The following is a 26,324-nucleotide window of genomic DNA, read 5'->3' as shown; positions in this document are numbered from 1 at the left end:
CACTAACTCGTATGCAATAATGGAATGTAAACACGAATCAACCAACCTCAAACCCTCTCTCACTAATTCCTGCTGAATATTTATCATACTATTACCATTCACAACTGTGTCATATTTATTCATTTGATTACCTATGTACCGTTTTATAGTCTTATTTTTTCACTTGCTATTCTAATGTATCAATAGGCTGAAATGTAAATATTGTGCTGTTCAATTTCTCCCCTTCCATCCCAAGTTTATTTTCCTTGTTTTTTGTAACTTTCCCTCTCCCTTTTTCTGATTCACTGTATTTAAAGTTCAAGGTTCTTATTGAAAATATTGTTTTTTACGTTACGTTATGCTTTACACTCCTTGTTATTTGTAAACCGGGTTGATGTGATGCCTATCATGAAACTCGGTATAACAAAAACAATAAATAAATAAATAAATAAATAAATAAGAGCTCAAGCAAAGAGGTCTGGTTTATTACAGAACATGGCCAGACAAATTAACTGGGGATGAACAAAATGACTTGTGCTACATTGATCAGCCCCAACCTTTCCTTCTCATCAGCTAGTCTGCACCCTCTCCAAATTAGGGACAGCTTCAAAAACATTCAGTGTGCAAAGGGTCCATGGCAATATATAGAGGAAGAGAAAGATAGATTTCATGGGCCATTTCCTTAGACCCCAGTTAATTCAAATAGGAAAGTGTCACAGGAAAAATGTCTCTGATGGCTGCTATTTCTCTTCCACTTACAAGTTTATATTTGTAGACTTGCTTCCCCTTTCTCTTGGGATGCAGACCCTCACTGTCCCCTGCAATCTCTGGCTTCTGTTCCCCTTATTTATTTATTTATTAAAGGCTTTTATATACCGACTTTCTTGATGCAAATCAAATCCCCTTCTGATGCATAACTGTTATGGGTTCAGACCATGCACACTGGTATCCTGCCCAGTGGCTCTGACCTCATATAAACACACACAATTACTGGGATTATACCTGGGGGCTTGAACCCAGGAGCTTATCCCCTACACAGAGCCACACACAAACTTGGATTCAGTATGTCACGGTTCCAGGTAAGAAAGTAAGTTTATCTGAGCAATCAGATCGTATAAAAGAAGTAATGGTAGATAATAACAATTGCTACATATAAAAAGCTTACATTTCCAAAAGATCAGCTGTACCATCATGTCCAGGGCTCTCTCTCCCCTCTCTTTCTTGCTGTTTCTCCTTATACACTTCAAACACTTGTGAAAGGGGCGGTGTTCCCTCCTTCTGAGTTCTTATCAGATTTCAAACACAGCTGTGTGGCCTTCATTCTCTCTCTCAGGCTTTAGTATATGTTAATTGCTAGTTTTCTCATCATAGACTTAATGGAATAACTAAAACAGACTCTCTTGCCTGTTCATAAACATTTCACAGTGCAAGACAGTAAACAGGAGTTCACGCAGAGGTTAGCCTGTGGCCTTCAAACTAGTTTGTGTCTGGGTGAAAATTCTGAATCCATACGGCCTAACCTCTATATACATCCTCAGTAAAAGTAACAAAAATCTTGCTTCTCCCTGTGACCTTACTTCCTGTTGCAGGTACATGAATGCACTGGATAATAGACTCTCATACTTCTACAAAGTTCTGGACTTCATGGATACTCTGAGGTCAAGAGAGGATGTGGCTGATATCATGAAAAGCAGCAGCCGGAAAAGCAATGGTAAGGAGTTAGTGAGACAATAAAGATCTTCACTTTGTCATATATCGTTATTTCTTTGCTGTGGAAAATGCTATGATGCTGGATGCAGATGATTACAGTATGTTTTTTGGGTGAAGATAAGAGCAAGTGCAGTGGAATTCTAAGGGCTAAATTATTATAATGTTTTTGGCTGGTAAGTTTCCTTCTACTCCTTTGGGCTTCCAATTCATTCGTAACTGAGCCCTTCTGATTTACAGGGCCAAGATTCTCCATTTACAACTACTGTAAATGCACACACCTCCTTGGGGATAGAAACATGGGTTCTGTGAGCTGCAGACAGGATATCTCTGTAGGGCAACTAAGAGGCTCACATTCACGTCCACAACAAATAACCAATCCACACAGAAAGACTTGTGCTCCAAACAGAAGAAAGGTTTGCTGAAAAACAAAATCAATGCCCAACAGATATAAAAGAAATGGGTATAGTCCAGATATAGAACTTTCAATCCAAGTAAATGATTTATTTGAGATCCAAAAACATACATAAAATAGATCCTTATGCAGCTTAAGTCCAGTTCAAAAACACACTCAGACTTCCCTTGGTATTCCCAACAAGTCTTTTCTCTCTTCAAGCTCCATGGAAATACTTAAGACTCCTCTTCTTTTTTCCAAAGGTACTCATAAACTGGCTGGCTTTGTAAACTACTAGGGAAGAAACCCTGGTGAATTGTCTTAAATCCACACCCCAAATCTCTTTCATTAATTTGATGTGAGACTACCCTGATAAACTTCTCATTTATCTCAAGGATTTACCTCACACCAAATGCAACAAAAGTAAACCACATAACAACATAAGAAATTGCCATGCTGGGTCAGACCAAGGGTCCATCAAGCCCAGCATCCTGTTTCCAACAAAGGCCAAATCAGGCCACAAGAACCTGGCAATTACCCGAACACCAAGAAGATCCCATGCTACTGATGCAATTAATAGCAGTGGCTATTCCCTAAGTAAACTTGATTAATAGCAGTTAATGGACTTCTCCTCCAAGAACTTATCCAAACCTTTTTGAACCCAGCTACACTAACTGCACTAACCACATCCTCTGACAAATCCCAGAGCTTTATTGTGCGTTGAGTGAAAAATAATTTTCTCCGATTAGTCTTAAATGTGCTACTTACTAAATTCATGGAATGCCCCCTAGTCCTTCTATTATTCGAAAGTGTAAATAACTGATTCACATCTACCCGTTCAAGACCTCTCATGATCTTAAAGACCTCTATCATATCCCCCCTCAGCCGTCTCTTCTCCAAGCTGAACAGCCCTAACCTCTTCAGCCTATCCTCATTGGGAAGCTGTTCCATCCCCTTTGTCATTTTGGTTGCCCTTCTCTGTACCTTCTCCATCGCAACTATATCTTTTTTGAGATGCGACCACCAGAATTGTACACAGTATATTCAAGGTGCGGTCTCACCATGGACTGACATAGAGGCATTATGACATTTTCCGTTTTATTAACCATTCCCTTCCTAATAATTCCTAACATTCTGTTTGCTTTTTTGACTGCTACAGCACACTGAGCTGATGATTTTAAAGTATTATCTACTATGATGCCTAGATCTTTTTCCTGGTGGTAGCTCTTAAAATGGAACCTAACATCGTATAACTACAGCAAGGGTTATTTTTCCCTATATGCAACAACTTGCACTTGTCCACATTAAATTTCATCTGCCATTTGGATGCCCAATCTTCCAGTCTTGCAAGGTCCTCCTGTACTGTATCACAATCCGCTTGTGATTTAACAACTCTGAATAATTTTGTATCATCTGCAAATTTGATAACCTCAAATTTGTATTCCTTACCACATCATTTATATATATATATTGAAAAGCACCGGTCCAGGTACAGATCCCTGAGGCACTCTACTGTTTACCCTTTTCCACTGAGAAAATTGACCATTTAATCCTACTCTTTGTTTCCTGTCTTTTAACCAGTTTGTAATCCACCTCCTATCCCATGACTCTTTAGTTTTCTTAGAATCCTCTCATGAGGGACTTTGTCAAATGCCTTCTGAAAATCCAAATACACTACATCTACCAGTTCATTTTTATCCACATGTTTATTAACCCCTTCAAAAAATGAAGCAGATTTGTTAGGCAGGACATCCCTTGGGTAAATCCATGTTGACTGTGTTCCATTAAACCATGTCTTTCTATATGCTCTACGATTTTGATTTTGAGAATAGTTTCCACTATTTTTCCCGGCATTGAAGTCAGGATCACTGGTCTATAGTTTCCCGGATTGCCCCTGGAGCCCTTTTTAAATGTTGGGGTTATATTGGCCACCCTCCAGTCTTCAGGTGCAATGGATGATTTTAAAGATAGGTTACAAATTTTAACTAATAGATCTGAAATTTCATTTTTTAGTTCCTTCAGAACCCTAGGATGCATACCATCCGGTCCAGGTGATTTGCTACTCTTTAGTTTGTCAATCTGAACTACTACATCTTCCAGGTTCACAGTGATTTGGTTCAGTTTGTCTGACTCATCACCCTTGAAAACCATCTCCAGAACTGGTATCTCCCCAACATCTTCATTAGTAAACACGGAAGCAAAGAATTAATTTATTCTTTCTGCAATGGCCTTATCTTCTCTAAGAGCCCCTTTAACCCCCTCAGTCATCTAATGGTCCAACCAACTCCCTCACAGGTTTCTTGCTATTTTAAAAAGTTTTTATTATGAGTTTTTGCCTCTATGGCCAACTTCATTTCAAATTCTCTCTTTGCCTGTCTTATCAATGTTTTACACTTAACTTGACAATGCTTATGCTTTTTCCTATTTTCTTCAGATGGATCCTTCTTCCAATTTTTGAAGAATTTTTTTTGGCCAAAATAGCCTCTTTCACCTCACCTTTTAACCATGACGGTAATTGTTTTGCCTTCCTTCCACCTTTCTTAATGCGAAGAATACCTATAGACTGCGCCTCTAGGATTGTATTTTTAAACAATGTCCATGCCTGTTGAACACTTTTAACCTTTGCATCTGCACCTTTCAGTTTTTTTTTAACTATTTTCCTAATTTTATCAAAGTTTCTCTTTTGAAAGTTTAGTGTTAGAGCTGTAGATTTACATATTGTCCCCCTTCCACAGTGTTAGTCAGAAAAGAAATAAAACGTCACCCAGATTTACTGATAAAGCTTACTAATAATAAACAAAATATATTTCAAAATAGCAGACAGGATATATCTAATCATACATCATTATAACATTTTCAGTGACCCCAATCTGACTTAAAACCTGTCACTGGCTAACAACAATTCACCATACTATAATATCAGTGACTCCCAGTCTAAATTAAACATATCCTTGAAAACATAAAATAGTTTTTGGTAGCCTGTTCTTTAAACTTGTGACTGCCTTTTAAATGTGTGATCAGCTCTGTTTAAAATAGGAAAATAACATTTACAAATCCCATCCTTCATGGAAATTTCTTACCCACAAGCTGTAAACTGGGAATTGCCAGTGGCCGTATGTCTCTTCCCAGATGTCCTGAAGTTCTCTCAATCAGGTCTCTCTCTCTGCTTCTGATCATGGTGAGACTGCTACGAATGCTGCAGCAACAGTGTGTGTAAGTTGCTGTTAGTCCTATCTATAGTGCTGTGAATCTATTTTACAGCTGGATGTTATTGCACTGCATTACAGCTGTGCGTGTGTGTAAGTGAATTTGTTAGTAAGTAAAAAGTTCTTAAAGAGTGAGTTCTTTCAATGAGTGAGTTCCTTCAGCAACTGTTTCTTAGTTGCTTATACCTTTGTGGTAACTTTCAGCTCGATACAGTAACATTCATTTGAAGATTTCTCGTCTGTAACGAGCTCGCTGCGCACAATTCGGACGCGTAAGGCAAACCAGCGATACAGTCTCCAGTTTCGCGCGTCCGTAGCGCTTCTTAAAACAGACGCGTAACCCTTCCCCACCCGGCATGTAAATGAACGAATTAGCTGTATAATGAAGGAATTAGCTATTCCCCTCCGATACCGTAACGCGCGCTCAGGTTATCTCATTAGTAACGCACTGTTTTGCCGCGGCCGTAACGTGTTAGTTTACCGCCTCCCCCTAGTAGGAGTTAGGACTGTGAGTCTAGTAACAAATCCATCGACACCGCTTAAGACACTCAAAAACAATAAAACACAATAAAAAAAAAAAGCGATACAGAGATGATCGAGAAAATGTAATGATGTGGGACACATAAAAACTTGTCAGAAAAAAAAATAAAAATTTTTAAATACCTGTCGGAGGGCCGCGTGGGTACAGGCGGCGGCGGCGGGAGCCGGGTGGTCGCGTGTTAAATCTAGGCCGCGGGCGGGTGGGCGCCTGTTCCAGGCGGCAGCGGCAGCGGCGGCGGGGGGACACGCGTTAGCTCGAGACGGTCGGTGGGCGGCGGGTGGTCGCGTGTTAAATCTAGGCCGGGTCCGCACAGGCGCGCATTCATTCATCCAGGCGGAGGAGCCGGCGGCGAAAGCAGCCGGCTCCTCCGCCTGAATGAATGCGCGCCTGTGCAACCCCTGCGATTCGGCGCTCAAGGCAGTCACAGCATTCATTCACTGCCGGTGGGGGCTGCCGGGGCAGTGCCCACCGGCAGTGAATGAATGCGACCCGTGCGATTCGGCGCTCAAGGCAGTCACATGCCGTGACATCACGGCATGTGACTGCCTTGAGCGCCGAATCGCAGGGGTCGCACAGGCGCGCATTCATTCACTGCCGGTGGGGGCTGCGAGGCAGCCCCCACCGGCAGTGAATGAATGCTGTGACTGCCTTGAGCGCCGAATCGCAGGGGTCGCACAGGCGCGCATTCATTCAGGCGGAGCCGGCAGCTTTCGCCGCCGGCTCCTCCGCCTGGATGAATGAATGCGCGCCTGTGTGGACCCGGCCTAGATTTAACACCCGACCACCCGCCGCCCACCGACCGTCTCGAACTAACGCGTGTCCCCCCGCCGCCGCTGCCGCCTGGAACAGGCGCCCACCTGCCCGCGGCCTAGATTTAACACGCGACCACCCGGCTCCCACTGCCTGGACCCACGCGGCCCTCCGACAGGTATTTAAAAATTTTTTTTTTGAACACTCAGGTTTTTACATATTTTGGTATTTTTTTTTTCACTTCATGGTGCCTGTCATTTCAAATGTCATTTGAAATGACATTTGAAATGACAGGCACCAGCGCACCCAGGTTACTGTATAGGCGCTGTATTAAGCGCCTATACAGTAAAATGGGTTACGCGGGCATAACCCTTCCCTAACGCTTTAAAGCCGCGGCATGCATTTGCATGCGATTAGAGGAGAGTATCGGGGAGTTAGTGAAGAGAACTGTGCGTGCGGGGAGGAAGGGTGCGCCTGACACTGCCGCACTGTTATTACCGCGGCCTTACAGGATCGACCTGTTAGTGATAGAGGCTTGGAAACAGCCAGAAAGAATAAGGAAGCAGACTCTGGCTGTTTCCCATTTGTGCAATTTATTTACAGTGGAGAGTGATGAATAAAGCAAAATCAACATAAGATACATCTCCCCTTTCTTCAGGTAGACACACTGTCCTCACACATAGCAGGTTTTCTCTTACAATGGCTTCCTGCCTGTTCCTGGTTCTTATACACTGGTGAAGAGCTCCTCACTTCACCCAGGATTCTCTGTCTGGATCTTAAGGAGAACCGGATGAGACAGCTGGGCCCAGACCTTTAAGATAGTCTGAAGAAATTTTCTTATACTATCTCAAACCTTTCCATCCTCCAGAACCTGGTACAGGTTGCACCCTCCTCACTGGTACTGGGAATGTTTCCTCTGCAGCAGTATCAGCTAGTCCAAGTGTATTCCTGCTCCAGTTAGATCTTGGGCATGGAGCACATGGGGAGAGTCACGGAGCAATCAAGGCACCATATTGTCCCCGGGTTCATGCACAGGGGGGAAAAGTCGAGTCTTTTTAAGGATCTTATGGTTTTATTCACACAGGAATTCTTCCTGCTTACCAGTAAAATGCACAACCCCCAACCTCCAAACCGTGCTGCTGTTCATAAATAGATTCTTTACTATGGCACTAATGGCAGGGAAAACAAAGTCCAAAAAGTACACCAATGTTGGTTGCAACAGCAGTAAATCAAGCCAAAATCACAAAAATCTAAATCCAGTCTCTTTTCACATTCCTCACATTTCTTTCCCATATGGGTAGGTACTCTCTCCACTCTGGGCTAAATTGGTCTCTGACTCTGGTGAACTTTCCCAGGCAGGCTGCCCTTCCCCTCGCACTTCTCAGTACAATCATCCACACACTCTCCCGGGAAATTCTCTTCTTCTTAAGGCTCCAAACATCAATCTGGTAGACATTCCTAGGGAGGATGCCTCTCCTATGGCACCTTTCAGAACACTCATCCCCAACTCTTCAGGACCCATTCTCTCATCACTCTTCTGCACTTCTAGGAACTCCTATCCCAGAATCCCTCTCCTCAAATTCCTCTGAACCTTCTCTGGGTAGAGACAGGCACTATGGTGCCACTCTAAGAAGAGATGGTTCCCAACATCAACAGGACTCCAGATCTTAGAATCCTCTCTTAGCTTCTCTCCCTCATACCAGTGGGTGAAAGGGGTTTTATTCTCTCACAGGGCCCCTCCCAATGGAAAGTGGTACAGACACTAACACACCTACAACACATGGACATCACACTACTGGGCAGGGTCTGTTGAGACCTCTGACATAACTGCTGGCAGGATGACCTGATGAGGCCACAAATGCCATACCAACCAGGGGCAAATACTGCTAGTAAGGGATAGTTTTGGGTTTCCCCTTACACCAGGAATCAGTGCCATCTTTAGACTGGTGCAAACAGACTGGAGGTGTTCTGCAGTGGTCACACATGCACAAATCTGGCTGACAGGATGGGAACCAGAGTCAGCTCCTGTGCAAGGCGGTCAGCAGAAGGGGGTAGGGCAGAGTCTGCTACTGGATGGAAGCTGATGGTGGTAGGAAGAGACAGAGGGTTTGCCATGGGGAACACATATCCCCTCCCTATAAGCATGGCTAACTCTTTCTGCTCTGGACTGTCAGAAGGGGCAGCAGTGCTTTTGAGCCTGTTGCTGCTTCTCCTGCCTCTTGTGACTGATTGGCTTAGTCTGCTCCAGATAACCAGTCAACCATAGGAGGCAGAAGAAGCAGCAGCAGTATACTCAGAAACTCTTTCCTGTTACCATGCTCCTGAGAGAACTGTGAGAACAAGGGTGTGGGAAACTGAGCCGTGTTTCCCAGGCTGGAGGCACAAAGCCACACGGACTCCAGCCTTTTCTAATGCAGCTTTCACTTTATTTAGCAAACGACACAGCACAACACTGGACTGCCTACCTTAGCAGTATTCAGTTACACACATAGCATTGTAAATTACCTTCCCTCTGAGCAGTGTACACTCACTCCCTCTGGTTTGGTCAGCATAGATTTACTGAAGCTGCCTCTCCTGGAGATGCGGGAGCCTCCTGAACTCAGCTGGGCTTGCACTCTTATGCTCCCCAACTGATCCCCCCCCCCTCAGTCCTCTCCCCTGCCCTGCAGGGTCCTACTCACAGAGCTCTCTTCCTCTGTGGATTTTAAGATGGACCTCTAGCCTGGTCCTGTACATACAACAAGGGGGAAAATGGGGTCACTCTATTCCAAAGGGGAAACAGAAAGGGAAGAGCAAAGAGAAAGATAGAAAGATGAACGCAAAGGAGAGAGAGAGAGAGAGATGAGCACAAGGGAAAAGAAAAAGAAAGGACAGCACAGCTGCAGGGACGAGAGAGGATATCAAGGAGGGAGAGGAATGAGATGAGTGTAATGAGCAGGGGTGAGCAATTGGGGAGCAAGAGAGGTGAGAGCAAGAGAAGGGAGAAAGAAGTGACAAGTGAGCCAGAGCATTTATGAAAGTGGGAGAGAGAACAAAGGTGGTGGGTCTGTGGGGAGACCTGTGTTATGTCCTTGATATCACCGTGGCCCCTGCTCTCCCCAGACCAAACGTCTTGTCTTCTGAACTCCCCAACACGCCTCCATCCACCTCAGGGCTACAGCTGCCCCTTTGCACCCTGCCGCCAATGCCATGATTCCTCTGCTCTCTCCCTTCATGACTTTCTCACCTTTTTCTATCTTCACCTGGAGCTTGTATCTCCCAATTTCCCTTTTCCCCACTGGACTGAACTGGGCCTCATGGGACTGGACTGATCTTATAGCTTCCAGAGCACAATGGTGACATGCATGTCAGCAGAGGCATCAAGCTATTAGCACAGAGACTACAGCAGCCTTCTCCGGCTTAGGTCTAGAGCCACTAAGCCACGATGTTTTATCACAGAAGGGGTCCCACTTGTCACAGGGGGTGTTGCCGCGATAGTCGGGCCCCTCCCATGAAAAAGCATCACAGCTATATAGCATGAACTTTTGTCTTGCGGCCAAACACTGGGACAAAAGAATGTGGTGGGTGGCCCTTTAACGTGATGATGGCCCCAACCGCATGGTTGGGCCTTAAAGGGCCGCTAGCTCAAAATTTAAAAAATAACGGCCAAACGGGGAGGTTGAGCAGGGGTCAGTGCTGACCCCAATCTCATCCCAGGGCTGCCTTGACTGGTAGCCCTGACTACCCAAAAATGTAAATTAAAAAATGCACCCGCGCAGTGACGGCTCCAATCACCCCCCCCCCCCCCAGTTCCTTCAAATAAAATAAAGGTCCAAGCCCTCCCTTTCCATTCCCACCCCAACCCTCCAAGTGACACCAATGGCCCCTCCAATAGTAAATACCCCCAAGTGACACTGATGGTCACTTACCCCCTCCCTCACCCACGCAAATGATAATGATGACCCTCCCGATAGTCAATACCCCCTCCAAGTTACATTGACAGGTGGGAAAGTGTGGGAAGGGGAATGGGGCTGGGCCTGGGACACTAGATGACCGAGGGGTTAAAGGGGCTCTTAGGGAAGATAGGGCCATTGCAGAAAGACTAAATTAATTCTTTCCTTCTGTGTTTACTAATGAGGATGTTGGGGAGATACCAGTTCTGGAGATGGTTTTCAGGGGTGATGAGTCAGATGAACTAAACAAAATCACTATGAACCTGGAAGATGTAGTAGGCCAGATTGACAAACTAAAGAGTAGCAAATCACCTGGACCAGATGGTATGCATCCTAGGGTTCTGAAGGAACTCAAAAATGAAATTTCTGATCTATTAGTGTTGCATCCATCGGTCGCAGACGGCTGCGACCGCTCTGCCTTACCTCTTTAAACCCTTTTCCTCTTTCTTGGGCAAGATGGTTGCCTCCGGTACCGAGTGCCTCGGTGTCTCCAGCTCAGCATGGGCGTTCCAGTCCGCCATGCTCAGTCCCAGGGCCTCCTAGCGCCTGTGTGCGCACGTTGCCTACGCTCAAATACACGTCATGGCGGGAACCTCGGGGGCGTCCCCACCGCATGACGTCAATTCCTCCGGGTATTTAAAGCCTCCATTTCGCTACCACCTTTGAGTTAGCAAAGACTTTGGTTTAGCTACTCTGACTGCTCTAAGCTGCACGCTTAGATGCCTCTCTATCTCCGGGCCTCGCTCCTCACGAAGCTCTAGACACCCGTTCCTCGGGGGTCTCGCACTTCCAGCTTCCCTTCGGGGCTTCTACTAACTAGACAACTGTTCCTCGGGGGTCGCTTTCTTTCTCTTCTATTTCAGGATCTCTGGACTACCAGGTACTCGCTCCTCGAGGACCTATCAGTCTGTGTATCCGGCACCTCTGACCTTCGGTCCCATCATCATCATTACCAGGAAGACGCTACACTACGCTTCTGTGAGTACCTTTACGATCCGGTGCTCCAACTCCACCCACCAGGCTTGGCGTTACCCACACTGCAGGCTCCCACCTATCTTACATCTGGGTGAGGTTCTACATCTGAGACTGTTGAATGTATTGGCACTTCGCAGACTTCAGTGCCTTACCTTCCTGCTTCATATCATCTATCTACAGCAGTACAATAAAGCCTTCCATTCACTCTGTGCCTGCTATCTGCATTTAGCCTATCGCTATGGTTCCCCACGGGGCCCCTCCCCATGGGAGGAGTCATCTCCACAGCGACCAAGGGTCCACAATGCCACAATCACAACAATTAGTTAAAATTTGTAACCTATCATTAAAATCATCCATTGTACCTGAAGACTGGAGTGTGGCCAATGTAACCCCAATATTCATAAAAGGCTCCAGGTGTTGCGATCCTGGGTCAGCCCCGGGATCGCCGCCTACCTGACCGCGGCTCTGGCGCTGCCTCATGCCCCCCAGGCCTCCGCGGACCCCCGCTGCCGCGGCCCCGACGTCAGGCGCTCTCTCCCGGGCCTGCAGGGCCCTCTGCTGCCTCCTCTTCGCCTCGCCGGAGCAGCCGGCGTCGTTCGGCACTTAGCCCCACCCCCTAGACGCGCACGCGCGTCTTAGGCCAGAATTAAAGGGGCCAGCGCGGGAAAAGCACAGGACGCTCCCTGATGACATCAGACGCTGCAGGGTATTTAAACCCTGCAGCTGGACTTGGATTTTGCCTTGCAACGAGGTTCCCAGGTTCGTCCTGCTCCCAGTTGCTGTGTTCCTGCTTGTCGCTTGATCTTCTGGTTTTCGACTTCGGATTGGCTCGTGGTTCTTCCCGGTTCCTGACTTCAGCTTGGCTTCGGTGGTTTCTGGCTTTCGACTCGGTTTGGCTTACGGTATCCCTCTGGCTCTTGACTCGGACTGGCTGACGACGACCCCCTGGCTCCGGACCCGGACTGGCTGACGGCGATCCTCCCACACCTGACCCTGGCCTGGTGAGCAACGACTTCGTCGGTAGAGATCTCCTAAGTCCCAGCGGCCGGGTTCCTACGGGCTCCTCCCGGGGGGACACCGGCTTCCAGGGCGAATCTCCTAAGTCCCAGCGGCCGGACTCCTACGAGCTCCTCTCGGGGGAGTACCGGCTTCCAGGGCGAACATCACCTTCCACCAGGTCAGCCTCTTCTCCTGGCCCTTGGTCGCATAGGGCCCTTCGTGCCTTCCTCTCAGCAGTCCACAAGCCCGCCTTCGCCGCCTCCCGGTTGGAACCGGTATCACAGCCTCTCCAAAGGCAGTCCATCTTCTGGTTCCGATCGGCCCAAGGGTCCACGAAGCTTACACCAGGGGTGATCCGAGTAACTATAGACCAGTGAGCCTGACGTCAGTGCCGAGAAAAATAGTGGAAACTATTCTCAAGATCAAAATCGTAGAGCATATAGAAAGACATGGTTAATGGAACACAGTCAACATGGACTTACCCAAGGGAAGTCTTGCCTTACAAATCTGCTTCATTTTTTTGGATAAAGGTGAACCGGTAGATGTAGTTTATTTGGATTTTCAGAAGGCATTTGACAAAGTCCCTCATGAGAGGCTTCTAAGAAAACTAAAAAGTCATGGGATAGAAGGCGATGTCCTTTCGTGGATTACAAACTGGTTAAAAGACAGGAAACAGAGAGTAGGATTAAATGGTCAATTTTCTCAGTGGAAAAGGGTAAACAGTGAGTGCCTCAGGGATCTGTACTTGGACCGGTGCTTTTCAATATATATATATATAAATGATCTGGCAAGGAATACGACGAGTGAGGTTATCAAATTTGTGGATGATACAAAATTATTCAGAGTTGTTAAATCACAAGCGGATTGTGATATATTACAGGAGGATCTTGCAAGACTGGAAGATTGGGCATCCAAATTGCAGATGAAATTTAATGTGGACAAATGCAAGGTGTTGCATATAGGGAAAAATAACCCTTACTGTAGTTACATGATGTTAGGTTCCATATTAGGAGCTACCACCCAGGAAAAAGATCTAGGCATCATAGTAGATAATACTTTAAAATCGTCGGCTCAGTGTGCTGCAGCAGTCAAAAAAAGCAAACAGAATGTTAGGAATTATTAGGAAGGGAATGGTTAATAAAACGGAAAATGTCATAATGCCTCTATATCGCTCCATGGTGAGACCGCACCTTGAATATACTGTGTACAATTCTGGTCGCCGCATCTCAAAAAAGATATAGTTGCGATGGAGAAGGTACAGAGAAGGGCAACCAAAATGACAAAGGGGATGGAACAGCTTCCCAATGAGGATAGGCTGAAGAGGTTAGGGCTGTTCAGCTTGGAGAAGAGACGGCTGAGGGGGTATATGATAGAGGTCTTTAAGATCATGAGAGGTCTTGAACGGGTAGATGTGAATCAGTTATTTACACTTTCGAATAATAGAAGGACTAGGGGGCATTCAATGAAGTTAGCAATTAGCACATTTATGACTAATCATAGAAAATTCTTTTTCACTCAACGCACAATAAAGCTCTGGGATTTGTTGCCAGAGAATGTGGTTAGTTCAGTTAGTGTAGCTGGGTTCAAAAAAAGATTTGGATAAGTTCTTGGAGGAGAAGTCCATTAACGGCTATTAATCAAGTTTACTTAGGATACTGAGGGAACTTAGAGAAGTGCTGGCAGGCCCGTTAAAAGGCCTGTTTAATAGATCATCTGGAAATGAGTGTGGTGCTGTAAGATTGGAGAAGAGCAGTGGTGGTCCCGTTTCACAAGAGTGGGAGCAGAGAGGAGGCTGGAAACTACAGGCCGGTTAGCCTCACCTTGGTGGTGGGAAAATTAATATAGACTCTGCTGAAGGAAAGGATAGAGAACTATCTACAGTCTGCTGGGTTGCTCGACCCGAGGCAGCATGGATTCACCAGAGGAAGATCCTGTCAGACAAATCTGATTCATTTTTGCGATTGGGTGACTAGAGATTGAATCAGAGAAGAGCGGTCAATGTGATTTACTTGGATTTTAGCAAAGCTTTTGATACGGCCCCACATAGAAGACTCATGAAAAAATGAGAAGTTTGGGAGTGGGTGCAAAGGTATTGTGTGGATTAAAAACTGGTTGACTGACAGGAGAAAGCATGTAATAGTAAATGGAACCTACTCTGAAGAAAGAACAATGTTAAGTGGAGTGCCACAGGGATTGGTTTTGGGACTGGTTCTGTTTAATATCTTTGTGAAAGACATTGTGGAAGGGAGAAAATGAAAGTTTGTCTATCTGCAGATGATACTAAGATCTGCAACAGATTGGACATGCCTGAAGGAGTAGAGAAAATAAAGAAAGTGATTTAAGAAAGCTTGAAGAGGGGAGAGCAAGATGGCCGCTGCCTAATAGGATTGCAAGGATCATTGGTGAAAGGCTGATTTCTTTGTGATTTCTTGCTGCAAAATTATGCCCCATACTAAAAGGAAGGAGAGACTGAGAGGGACGAGTGAGAACTTACACCCACAGGAGTCCTCCCAGCCCCGAATTGACGGTTTTTCGTGGGTGCTACAGCCTCCACGCCGGTGAGCCAGGTCGTTGGGAGAGAGACGCTGGAGCATGCGTCCTCACCCTGACCTCTGACATTTCTCTGAGCCCCGGAGAGCCAAAACGGCCTGCACTTCCAACCAACATCGATGCAGAACCAGGCAGCTCGGAAGTGAAGGATGCTCCTCAGGCAGTGTACCTGAGTGGAGCAGGAGTCACTGCTAGAGAGGGAGACCCCGGTGGAACGCGGAGAGGAGAGGAAGAGCTTCGGAGGGCATGACATTGCGACCCCTGGAAGGGATACATCAGGGTATAGAATCCTCTAGCCTGCAAGGTACTGTGGTGTGCAAACAAAGTAATATGGAGGAGGGAGAAAACCGTTTAAGAGCCAAGACTGCAGGGATTGGAATTTCAACATCGAACACTGACACTCTAGAAGGTATCTGATCAGTTCTGAGATCAATAGAACAATTAATTAAAACTCTATCTCAAATAACTTTAGACACTAGAGAACAAACGATAACTAATAATAATCTTGTAATGTCGTTTAATAAAAAAGTGGAAGATCTGGAAAAAAAGAGTTATTTCATCAGAAAAAGTACAACAGAATTTAATGGTGTCTGAAAAAATATTCAGCAAAAGACTAGAGGGAGTTGAGAATGCATTGATGGCTCACAATTTAAGAGTCCTCAATTTCCCTGTACAGCAATTAACATCTCCCCTAGATATGTTCAAAATTTACATGAACTGGATTCTTAAAATCCCAGAATCCGCGACACCAACTATCGTAAAAACCTATTACTTACAGCAAAAAGAACAGACAATAGAGCAAGTACCAGCTGGACCTCAAACAGTTAACCTGGACTTAACTAATTTCCTGGAATCCTCACTGGACTCAGAGATTACTCAAAGGAAACCCTTTGCTTATTTCATTTGCTTTTCTTTCTGAAAGGAATCATATATTGAGATTATTCTTAAGAAATAGGCAGGTACCTTTTTTTGGCTATCCAATCTGGATAGGCTTGGCGGTGTGCGCAAGCCCCGGGACGCGGGTAAGTCCTGGGGCTTGCAAAAAGGGGCGGTCGGGGTGTGGCCAGGGGGCACGGTTAGGGATCAGGGGCGTGGCCGGGGGCGTGGCCGAGTGCCCCGACACAGCGGCTTGTGTTGGGGCCTGCTGCGCCGGCGCGCGTAAGTTACTACTGCCCGGAGGCAGAAATAACTTCTCCGATAAAGGTAGGGGGGGGTCTAGATAGGGCCGGGGGGGGGTTAGGTAGGGGAAGGGAAGGGAAGGTTCGGGGGTAGAAAGAAAGTTCCCTCCGAGGCTGATTTCAGAGCAGCCTCGGAGGGAACGGGCAGCGCGCGCAGGGCTCGGCGCGCAAGTTGCCCAAATGTGCACTCCCTTGCACGCGCAGACCCCGGATTTTATAAGATACGCGCGGCTACGCGCGTATCTTATAAAATCCAGCGTACTTTTGTTTGCACCTGGTGCGTGCGCGAACAAAAGTTCGCGCACGCATATGTTTTAAAAATCTACCTCAGCATGTTTTCCAAGAACCAGTTCAGCTGAGGGCTTTTTTTACGGTCATGCTCCCAGGAAACTCATACTACTGTTTCGGCAATGTAACAGTAACATAGCTGTAGCACTATTGGGTAGCAACCTAATTCCATATTTGTGATATTTTCTTATATTAATTGCTCCTTTCCTCCCCCTCCCCCACTTTTCTTATAATTTTGGTGTTGGTAATCATTGAGACAATGAATGTAAGAAAGCTTGAAGACTGGTCGAAAATTTGGCAGCTGGGATTCAATGCCAAGAAGTGCAAAGTCATTCATCTGGGGTATGGTAATCCAAAAGAGCTGTTTGTGATGGATAGTGAAAGACTAATGTGCACGGATTGGCATATGGATCTTGGGGTGATAGTGTCTGGTGTTCTGAAGGTGGCAAAGCAATGCTACAAGGCAATAGCTAAAGCTAGAAGAATGCTGGACTGCACAGACAGAGGAATAAGCAGTAAGAAAAAGGAGGTGGTGATGCCCTTGTACAGGTCCTTGGTGAGCCCTCACCTGGAGTACTGCATTTAGTACTGGTGCCTGTATCTGAGAAAGGATAGAGACAGGATGGAGGCGGTCCAAAGACGAACAACCAAAATGGTGAGGGGTCAGCATATGAAGAGAGGCTGAAGGATGTGAATATGCATATCCTGGAAGAGAGGAGGTGCAGGAGGGATATGATACAGACTTTCAGATTCCTAAAAGGTTAAATGATGTATAAATATCAAACCTTTTCCGTTGGAAAGAAACCAGTAGAACTGGGGATCATGAAATGAGACTTCAGGAAGGATGACTCAGAACCAACATCACTAAATATTTTTTCATGGAGAGTGGTGATGCCCGGAATGCCCTTCCAGAGGAGGTGGTGAAGACAAAAGCAGTGAAAGAATTCAAAGGGGCATGGGATAAACACTTTGGATCCCTAAAGCTAGAGGATGGAAATGAAGAAAGTGTGCATGGGGGTATGGGAAGGGAGAGGAAGGTGACATAGTGAGGGCATACTGGCAGTCGATCGCCTTTGCCCTCACTTTGTCACAGGGAGCGATGGTCGCTCCCTGCGACATAGCGAGGGCAAAGGCGATCGGCGCCATTTTGAAACCAGTCCAGCACAGAGGGTATGATTGAAGGGATGGCTCCCGGACCCCCCGCTAGACCACCAGGTACATGTAAAAGGTTTTTGAGGGGGTCTGGAGGGTGGGAGAAGCAAAGGGGTAATTTGTAAAGGGTCGGGTGGGTTTTTTTTTTTTATCGGGCCATCGGCGCCATTTTTATCAGTGGTAGCCAAAATGGCGCCGATGGCCCGAGAGCAGGAGATCGCGCCGGGACCCCCCCCCACTGGACCACCAAGTAATTTAACATTTTGGGGGGGTTCGGGAGGGTGGGGGAGGGTAAAGGATTGGTTTTAAAGGGTCGGGGTGGGTTTAGGGGTTGTTTTGGTGTGCCAGTTTTCCCGCCCTCCCCCCAAATAATTCCCGTACTCGATTTAACGATTTTTCACGATAAATCGAGGGAATTCCTATTGTATCGAGTCCCTTACCGATTAATGACGATTTTAAAATTATCGGACGATAAATTAAATCGTTAAAAAACGATTCACATCCCTAATACCTAAACCTCACCTCGAGTAACTAGGTGGGCCTCCTATAGAGGTATAAATACATACGTATTATAAGGGTCTTACAGTCTCTCTCTCTCTCTCTCCCTCTCTCTCTCTCTCCCCCTCTCTCTCAGCACACTGTTAGCCCAGGTTTGGAAGTGTGTTTTCAATATGCTAGCTTTACTCCTTATACAGTAAGGGGTAATAGCATGTCAAAAATGTGTGTCCAACCCCCCCACAACATGCAAATGTATGTTGATGACCCTACTAGTTATTTCCACACAATACAGAAAGTAAAATGTGCAGCCAAGTCACACGTTTTACTTTCAGAAATTAACGCCTGCCGGCGCCGGGGAAGTATACAGAAAAGCAGAAAAAAACAGCTTTTCTGTACACCCTCCGACTTAATATTATAGCGATATTAAGTTGGAGGCCCCAAAAGTAAAAAAAAAGTAAAATTAAAAAAAAATAAATTAGAAATCGGCCCGCGGGTCGGAAGACGGATGCTCAATTATGCTGGTGTCCGTTTTCCGAAACCTTGGCTGTCAGCGGGTTTGAGAACCGACGCCGGCAAAATTGAGCGTTGGAGATTGGCCTGTGTGCGCGCCGGGAGAGCGGGCACTCGCCCGCTTTCCCGCGCATTTTTCTTTATCGGCCTGTAAATGTTAGCTAGATATCACCTACATTCAGCATTATCCGGTTAACTTCTCTGGCTAATTCTGGGGTTGCTGTAGAGCAGTCCTAAATTCCATTCCAGTATAAAAAAAATTAGAACAGACTGGGTAGCTTCCTTCCTGCCCCCAAACTCATAATCCCAACCTCCCACCCAGGACTCTTTGTAGGTGCTGAAATGCAGAGCGGGAAGAGTATAGTTCCCTTCCTCCTCCCGCTCTCTTAACACAGAAGTACCTGGAGCTCTGACAGCTTGGGCATTTATAATTCAGTCCCCTCAATGTTTTGTGACTGGCTTTTGACTGACAACAGCTGAAATGCCAATCCTTGTTGAGAACTCCATTCTGAATAGAGAGTGGCTCTTCACTGTCAGGAAAGGGCCAATCACAAAACAAATGATATGAATAACATATAATTGCCCAGAGGTGGCAGCAGTCAAAGTTTTATTTGTACATTGCCTAGTGTATTGTTTTAGGCGATTCATAAATCTGAATAAATATAAAAAAGATAAAGATAAAAGATAAATAGAATGTTAGGAATGATTTCTACAGGAATGGAAAATAAAATGGAGAATATAATAATATCTCTGTTTTGATCTATGGTGTGAATACCCCTAGAGTACTGTGTATAGTACTGGTCGCCCCCATCTCAAAAAAGATACAACAGAAGTAGAAAAGGTACAAAAATAATAAAGGGCATGGAATGGCTCCTTTATGAAGAAAGGTTAAATGGGCTAAGGCTCTTCAGCTTGGAGAAGAGATAACGGAGAGAGGACAGGATTGAAATTTATAAACAAGTAAATGAGGAACAGCTGTTTACCTTTTCAAATAGTATTAGGACTATTGGAATACCCCTGGAATGCTTCCAACTTATCTGGCTAACTTTTATCCAGCTAAACAGTGAGATAAATTAGAGACAGAGTGGTGGGAAATTTAAAACCCACTGTTTGTCCAGCTAAGTCCCTAACTTAGCAGAACAAACATTTGAAAATTGACCCCCTAAGCAATCACAGGTGTGTAGAAATAAATATCTATGTAGGTTTTCAGTAATATGCTTAACTGCAAAGATAGGCAAGTACCTTTCAGCACACTCAAGACAGCCCCCTTTTCACATATGAGCTACCCATGGTAGGATATTGGGTTTTTAAGTGGCTACATATACTGTATAACTTTATCTATTTCAAATCCATGGCACCGGTTGTGCATGTGCAACAAACTCAGTACACACCCTCAGAACGCCTCGTTTTTTTCCTGCAGCCAAAATATTATGCAGATTATGAATTTACGCACATAGGGCCGGAATTTAAAAGACTTACGCGCGTAGGAGGTGTTACGTGTGCCGGGCCTATTTTAAAAAGGCCCGGTGACACGCGTAAAGCCATGGGACGCATGTAAGTCCCGGGGCTTGCAAAAAGGGGGTGGGGAATGGGCGGGGTGGTCCGGGGCAGAGCGGGGGCGGGGCCAGAGGCCTCCGACCTAGCGGCCATTTGCCACTGTGTCGGAGGATCACGTGCCAGCAAGTTACTGGTGTGCGCAACTTGCGCCTGCCCGGAGGCGGGTGCAAAAGGTAAGACAAAGGTCAGGGGGGTTAGAGTAGGGGGTGGGAAAGTCAGGCTAGGGGGAAGGGAATGGGGGAAGGCAGCATGGCTTGGCGCGTGCAAGGTGCACAATTGTGCACTCCCTTTTGCGCGCCAACTCCCGATTTTATAACATGTGCGTTCCTGCGCGCGCATGTTATAAAATTGGGCGTACATCTGTGTGCGCCGAGTAGCGCGCGCTCATATATGCACACCTTTTAAAGTCTACCCCATAGCTTCAGGTTGCTGAAGTTCCACTTAAGCGCATCCAGTCAATCAGCGCAACTCCCAACTAAACTTTAAACATTTTTGCCCATTAAATATACCCGCTGACTGCCAAAAACCTGACACTAAAGAGATGGGTATGGAACCAGTTTCCTAAACATACTGTTATCTGCTTTGAAAGCATGCATTTCCCTTAGAATTTATCTTTGTCTTACTCTCTCACCTTTTCTCCAGTGATACTTATGTGCGGAACCCCTGATGATGTCAAGGATGTCTTGAATGGGGAGAAACCACCTCCAGAGCTTGTCATTATCTTAGTGGATATATTCAAGTGAGTATCGGGTCCAGTATAGGCTCTTTTAAGTACAAGGCTAGAAGGAGAGTAGAAAAAGCTTACCCTACTGTACTGTTGGAGTAATCATTTTAACTCCTTTTCTTCTGGGTTAGAATACACATCCGCATGAATCCATGTCCATATATAGGATGCTGCAAGGACAAATGGGCTAGGACTAGTGGCCGCACAAGGTTATTTGACTTCATCCAAATACTGGAAAACCATTAAAAGACAATGATTGAATTTGCTAAAACAAACAAACCAAAAAAAAAACCTGATGAAGGATGTGACCACCTAGAACACCTTCACTATCGGCTGTATCCTCTGACTGATTACACTATCTACTGTTTTAGAGTCTTAAAAGGGTTTCTGGTGTTTACAAATTCAGTTAACCAGGGATATGTAAGTCAATTTGAATTATAATTGAATGTACTCTGAGCTGGGACAAGATACTCAATCCAGCGTTTACTGAGCTACAATTGCTGTGACTTGGATTGAAATCAGCCCCTTTTACCCAGACTCAGAAAAATCAGACACCCTTTATTTGACTGTGATTTCCATTTCTGGACATAACTTACAGAGGATTGCAGGTCAATCCCAGGTCTGACATCTGAGTGAGCTGAGTCTCTTGGGAAGGCTTCAGAGGGAATATGGATCAAGCAGATGGTATAGTGGACTCGGGCCTAGAGGCAGGGAGGATGGGAAACAGACCTGAGCTGGCTAGGGATCTCAAGCTTAAGAAAATTCTCTGTATGATCCCGCTGACTGCCAGTTGCCTTACTCATTCCATGCCACACCAAAAATATGGAGATCACGCCACAATTGTATTCAATAAACAAATGTTTATTTTCTCTTACCAGTCATTAAAATGATGGGAGCAGAGACACAATTGTGAGAGACAGAGGGAACATGCTTATTGTGTGTGAGAGAGACAAAGAGAGAGACAAGAGAGCCTGCTTGTGTGTGTGTGTGTGTGTGCGTGCGAGAGAGAGAGAGGGAAGAAAGAGAAAGTTTGTTTTGTGAGGGCAACTATAGAGGAGGTGTTGTGGACACCACATCAGGGAGTGGCGTAGGACGGCAAGGCTGGAAATAGGTGTGGGAGGTCCGGTGAGGCTGAAACAAGGAACAAGTGCAGGCTAAGCTGGAGCTTAGGAATAAAGTACCGGCTGAGTTGGAGTTCAGGAACAGACTGAAGCTGTGTGGAGGTAAGGGTGAACCTAGGAACACTGGAACAGAGTGTGGGTAAGCGTGGAACTGGAACACTGGAACTGAGTGCAGATAAGGGTGGAACTGAAACACAGGAACAGGGTGCAGGTAAGTGTGGAACTGGATGCGGGAAAGTGTGGAACTGGAACACTGATACTATGGCAAGACCAACTAGGTCAAGACAGGACAAGACTGGACAGGGCATACACAGAACATGGAAGAAAGAACCTGAAAGCAACATGATAGGAAGGTCTTGTGGGACAAGGCAGAGAGGGTCCTAGAATCAGAAGAGACCTATGGAGGTCTCAGGCTAGGCCAGAGGACAGGCAGAGCTGAAGGCCAAGAAGCCATAGGACAAAAACAGGATCAGAAGACCCACAGGCCACTGATCAAACAGAGAACAACTGGGAACAGGAAGTCCAAGGGCCATAGGAGCAAGCAAGACAGAACAGAGATCAGTAGGCCCAGAGGCCACAGGTCAGAACAAAGAAAGGCCTGGGAAGGCTGCAAAGCATGGGTGATTAGAGCAGACAGCCAAGAAGGACTCGTTGCCAAAGCATAGAGGCATGAGAGAGACAGGGCTAAATAGGGCTGGAGTCTGCGTGTGGTGCAGGAAAAAGAGAAAGGCTTGGCTAGCTAGGAGAGTAAGTTTGTGGAGGTCCCCTGGTGGCGTGGAGGCTGAAGAACTGGCTGAGGCGAGCAATCAGAGACATATTGGAGAGTGTAGTCTGGAGCCAGCTTTACCGGGATCTTCGGGTGGAGGGTAGGCCTTGCAGCAGCCGGAAACGAAATGCAATAGTACCCCCCCCCCCTTTAACACCCCATCCTTCTGTGTCCCATTTCTTCTGGCTGAAGGAGGTTTGCCCTATCAGATACCTTTTGTTAAGCAGGCTGATTGGTAATCAATGCCCCTTACTGTGCGGACTTTTGAAAGCAGGCGCTTCCTGGTGGATGAAGTTGCTGGGAACGGGTGCTTCCGACTGGGTGATGTTGTGGTCCCTTTTGGAGTGACAAGGCTGACTTAGGCTCCTCCTGGAGCTGCATAGCTGGAATGGGCCCCTTCTGGGGTAGCATGGCTGGAATGAGCCCCTTCTGGGGTACCATGGCTAAGACAGCATGGCTGGAATGGGCCCTTCCTGGGGAAGAACAGCTGGGCTAGACTAGATGCCCCTTTCTGGGTAGATAGGTTGCTAGCAGGTTTCCCCTGCTGGAGAGGCTGGTTGCAAACAAGCATCCCCTGCTAGGCAGGATGATTGTGAGCAGGAGTCCTCTGCTGGATGAATCAGCTGAGTGGAGGAGCCTGCTGCTGGAGGAACTGGTTGGGTGCAGGCACCTCCAGCTGGTTGAGATGATTGTGTGCAGGCATTTCCTGCTGGGCAGGCTAGTTTCAAGCATGTGTCCCCTGTAGGCCAGGCTGATTGCAAGTGGAAGCCAGCTGCTGGATGAATTGGCTGAGTGCAGGAGTCTGCTGCTGGAGGAACTGGTTGTAGAAAAGACATAATTGCACTGGAGAAGGTACAGAGAAGGGCGACCAAAATGATAAAGGGGATGGAACAGCTCCCCTATGAGGAAAGGCTAAAGAGGTTAGGGCTATTCAGCTTGGAGAAGAGACGGCTGAGGGGGGGATATGATAGAGGTCTTTTAAATCAAGAGAGGTCTAGAATGGGTAGATGTGAATCAGTTATTTACTCTTTCAGATACTAGAAGGACTAGGGGGCATTCCATGAAGTTAGCAAGTAGCACATTTAAAACTAATTGGAAAAATGTTTTTTTTTCACTCAATGCACAAATAAGCTCTGGAATATATTGTCAGAGGATGTAGTTAGTGCAGTTAGTGTAGCTGGGTTTAAAAAAGGCTTGGATAAGTTCTTGGAGGAGAAGTCCATTAACTGCTATTAATCAAGTTGACTTAGGGAATAGCCACTGCTATTACTGGCACCAGTAGCATGGGATCTACTTAGTGTTTGGGTATTTGCCAGGTACTTGTAGCCTGGATTGGCCACTGTTGGAAACAGGATGCTGGGCTCGATGGACCCTTGGTCTGACCCAGTATGGCATTTTCTTATGTTCTTATAATTGTGCTCTTTGCTGGCTGGTCATATTGCGAATGGCAGCCCTTGACTGGATTGGCCCTGACAGAGTAAGAGTCTTGTGCTTGCCTAATTGCAAAAGGAGAAGAATAGTGTACAGAGTTGACGGTAGCTGGATTCAAGCTGCAGCTTTTCTGGGTTCAGGTCTCAGGTTCTGGTGTGTGTAACTGAAGATTAGAAAAAACACAGGCTGCCTTTGCATGTGTCCCTGAAAAGCTTGTTAACTTGTGCTGGCCTGCAGCTGGAGAAAGCTGAGCTCTGCTGGGATTAATTAGTGCCTGCTGCTTTGGGAAATCAGAGACCTGAGCAGGAAGCGAGAAAGGCACTGGAACTCTGCAAGTAAGATTAGCGACAGTCTTTTCTGCTAGAGTTTTTACAGGCTTTATATCTGCAATTCCAGAGCTGGGAACAGAGCAAGGAACCCATAGGAATGCTACAGACCAGGTTGATGTCAGCCTTTTCTGATGAGGGCTTTAATCTCTCTTGATGAAAGGTTTCTCCTAGGGCTTTCTGAGGTGTTGTGCTACGAGGTTTTACTAAAGTTTGTGCCCCTGTAGCTTTAGTTACTTTCCTTCCTGACTCAAGCTTTGGTTGTAAGAGTGTCCTGGTAACTGGTTTCCCTGGGAGTAGGCTTTGTAACCCCACTAATGGGACAGGTTTTCTCTGGGGTATGAGGCTGGAAATGCAGGGGCAATTCCACCACCTTGGACAAAGGGTTTTACACTTCAAGCAATCGTGAAAAACAAAAACATTTTTTTCTGCATAACCACTGCAGGTCCAAAATTCATGGTCTGGGTACAGGCATGCTAGGCATTCACAATAGTGTGATTGTTTAAAGACTGATGGATATTGCAAGAATGGTACTGCTTAGCAGCAGAGATGCTGTTCATGACACAATTAGCTGGCTTATAAATTTCAGTGCTCCTTTGAGCCATATTTAGGGGAGCAGTGGAAAAATTTCTATAGGACTCACCAGGCTGGTGCAGGGCCCTGCCCCCATTCTTGGAGGTGGTGGTTGGCTTCAGCATGCTGTCGTGAGGGCACCACTAGAGGGGGTGTTGTGGACACCACCTGCAGGAGTGGCGCAAGATGGCAAGGCTGGAAATAAGTGCGGGTGGTCACGTGAAGCTGGAACAAGGAACAAATGCAGGCTGGACTGGAGCTCTGGAGTGAAGTACAGGCTGAGCTGGCATTCAAGAACAGATTGAAGCTCCATGGAGGTAAGGGTGAACTTAGGAACACTAGAACAGAGTGTGGGTAAGTGAGGAACTAGATGCAGGTAAGCATGGAACTGGAATACTGGAACTAGGACAAAGTGGACAGGGCCCACACAGAATATGGAACACAGAGACCAAAGGGAAGAGGATTGGATGGCCTTCTGGGACAAGGCAGAGAGGGGCCTAGAAACAAATAAGAGACCTAGGAAGTCTCAGGCTAGGATAGAGGTCAGAAAGTAGAGAGAGGCTTGGAATCAGAAGAAACCTAGGGAGATCTCAGGTTAGGCCAAAGTTCAAGTAGAGCTGAAGTCTGAGAGTACACAGGACAGAAACAGATTTAGAAGGCCTGCAGGCCACAGGGAGAACAGGAAGCCCAAGGGCAACAGGAGCAAGAAAGGCAGAACAGAGATCAGAAAGCCTGGAGGCTACAGGTCAGAACAAGGAAAGGCCTGGGAAGGCTGCAAGGCATGGATGGCTAGAACAGGCAGCCAGGAAGGACTCAGTGCCAAAGCATAGTTCAGTAGATGAGACAGGACTAAATAGGGTTGGAGTCTGGGTATGGTGCAGTCAAAAGAGAGAGGCTTGGCCAGCCAGGGGAGTAAGCTTGTGGAGGTGCCCTGCTGGTAAGGAGGCTGAAGAAATGACTGAGTCGACCAATCAGAGACATGCTGGAGAGTGTAATCCAGAGCCAAATTCACCGGGGTTCTCTGGTGGAGAGGAGGCCATGCAGCGCCCAGAAACACAACAATTTGTGCAATCCCTTTCATCTTAGGATAACTGGAATTCAAATATTCCCAGATATGGAGAGCAGGGTATTTTTTAAATCCTTACTAGTTTTATTTCGGTGTTATTT

The 26,324-nt window shown here is 46.3% G+C and overlaps 1 protein-coding gene across 1 annotated transcript in view; it reads left to right on the top strand.

Moving 5' to 3' along the window:
* GUCY2C (guanylate cyclase 2C) overlaps nt 1-26,324 on the top strand; it is a 174,562-nt gene that overhangs the window by 36,825 nt on the left and 111,413 nt on the right. The window contains exons 4-5 of the mRNA XM_029587127.1: nt 1,569-1,690; nt 20,859-20,955. Coding sequence (XP_029442987.1) covers nt 1,569-1,690; nt 20,859-20,955 — 219 coding nt within the window. The remainder of the gene's footprint in view (nt 1-1,568; nt 1,691-20,858; nt 20,956-26,324) is intronic.

Source organism: Rhinatrema bivittatum, chromosome 2 (assembly GCF_901001135.1).
Source record: "Rhinatrema bivittatum chromosome 2, aRhiBiv1.1, whole genome shotgun sequence".
NCBI lineage: Eukaryota > Metazoa > Chordata > Amphibia > Gymnophiona > Rhinatrematidae > Rhinatrema > Rhinatrema bivittatum.
This window is presented reverse-complemented; position numbering and strand designations above follow the sequence as displayed.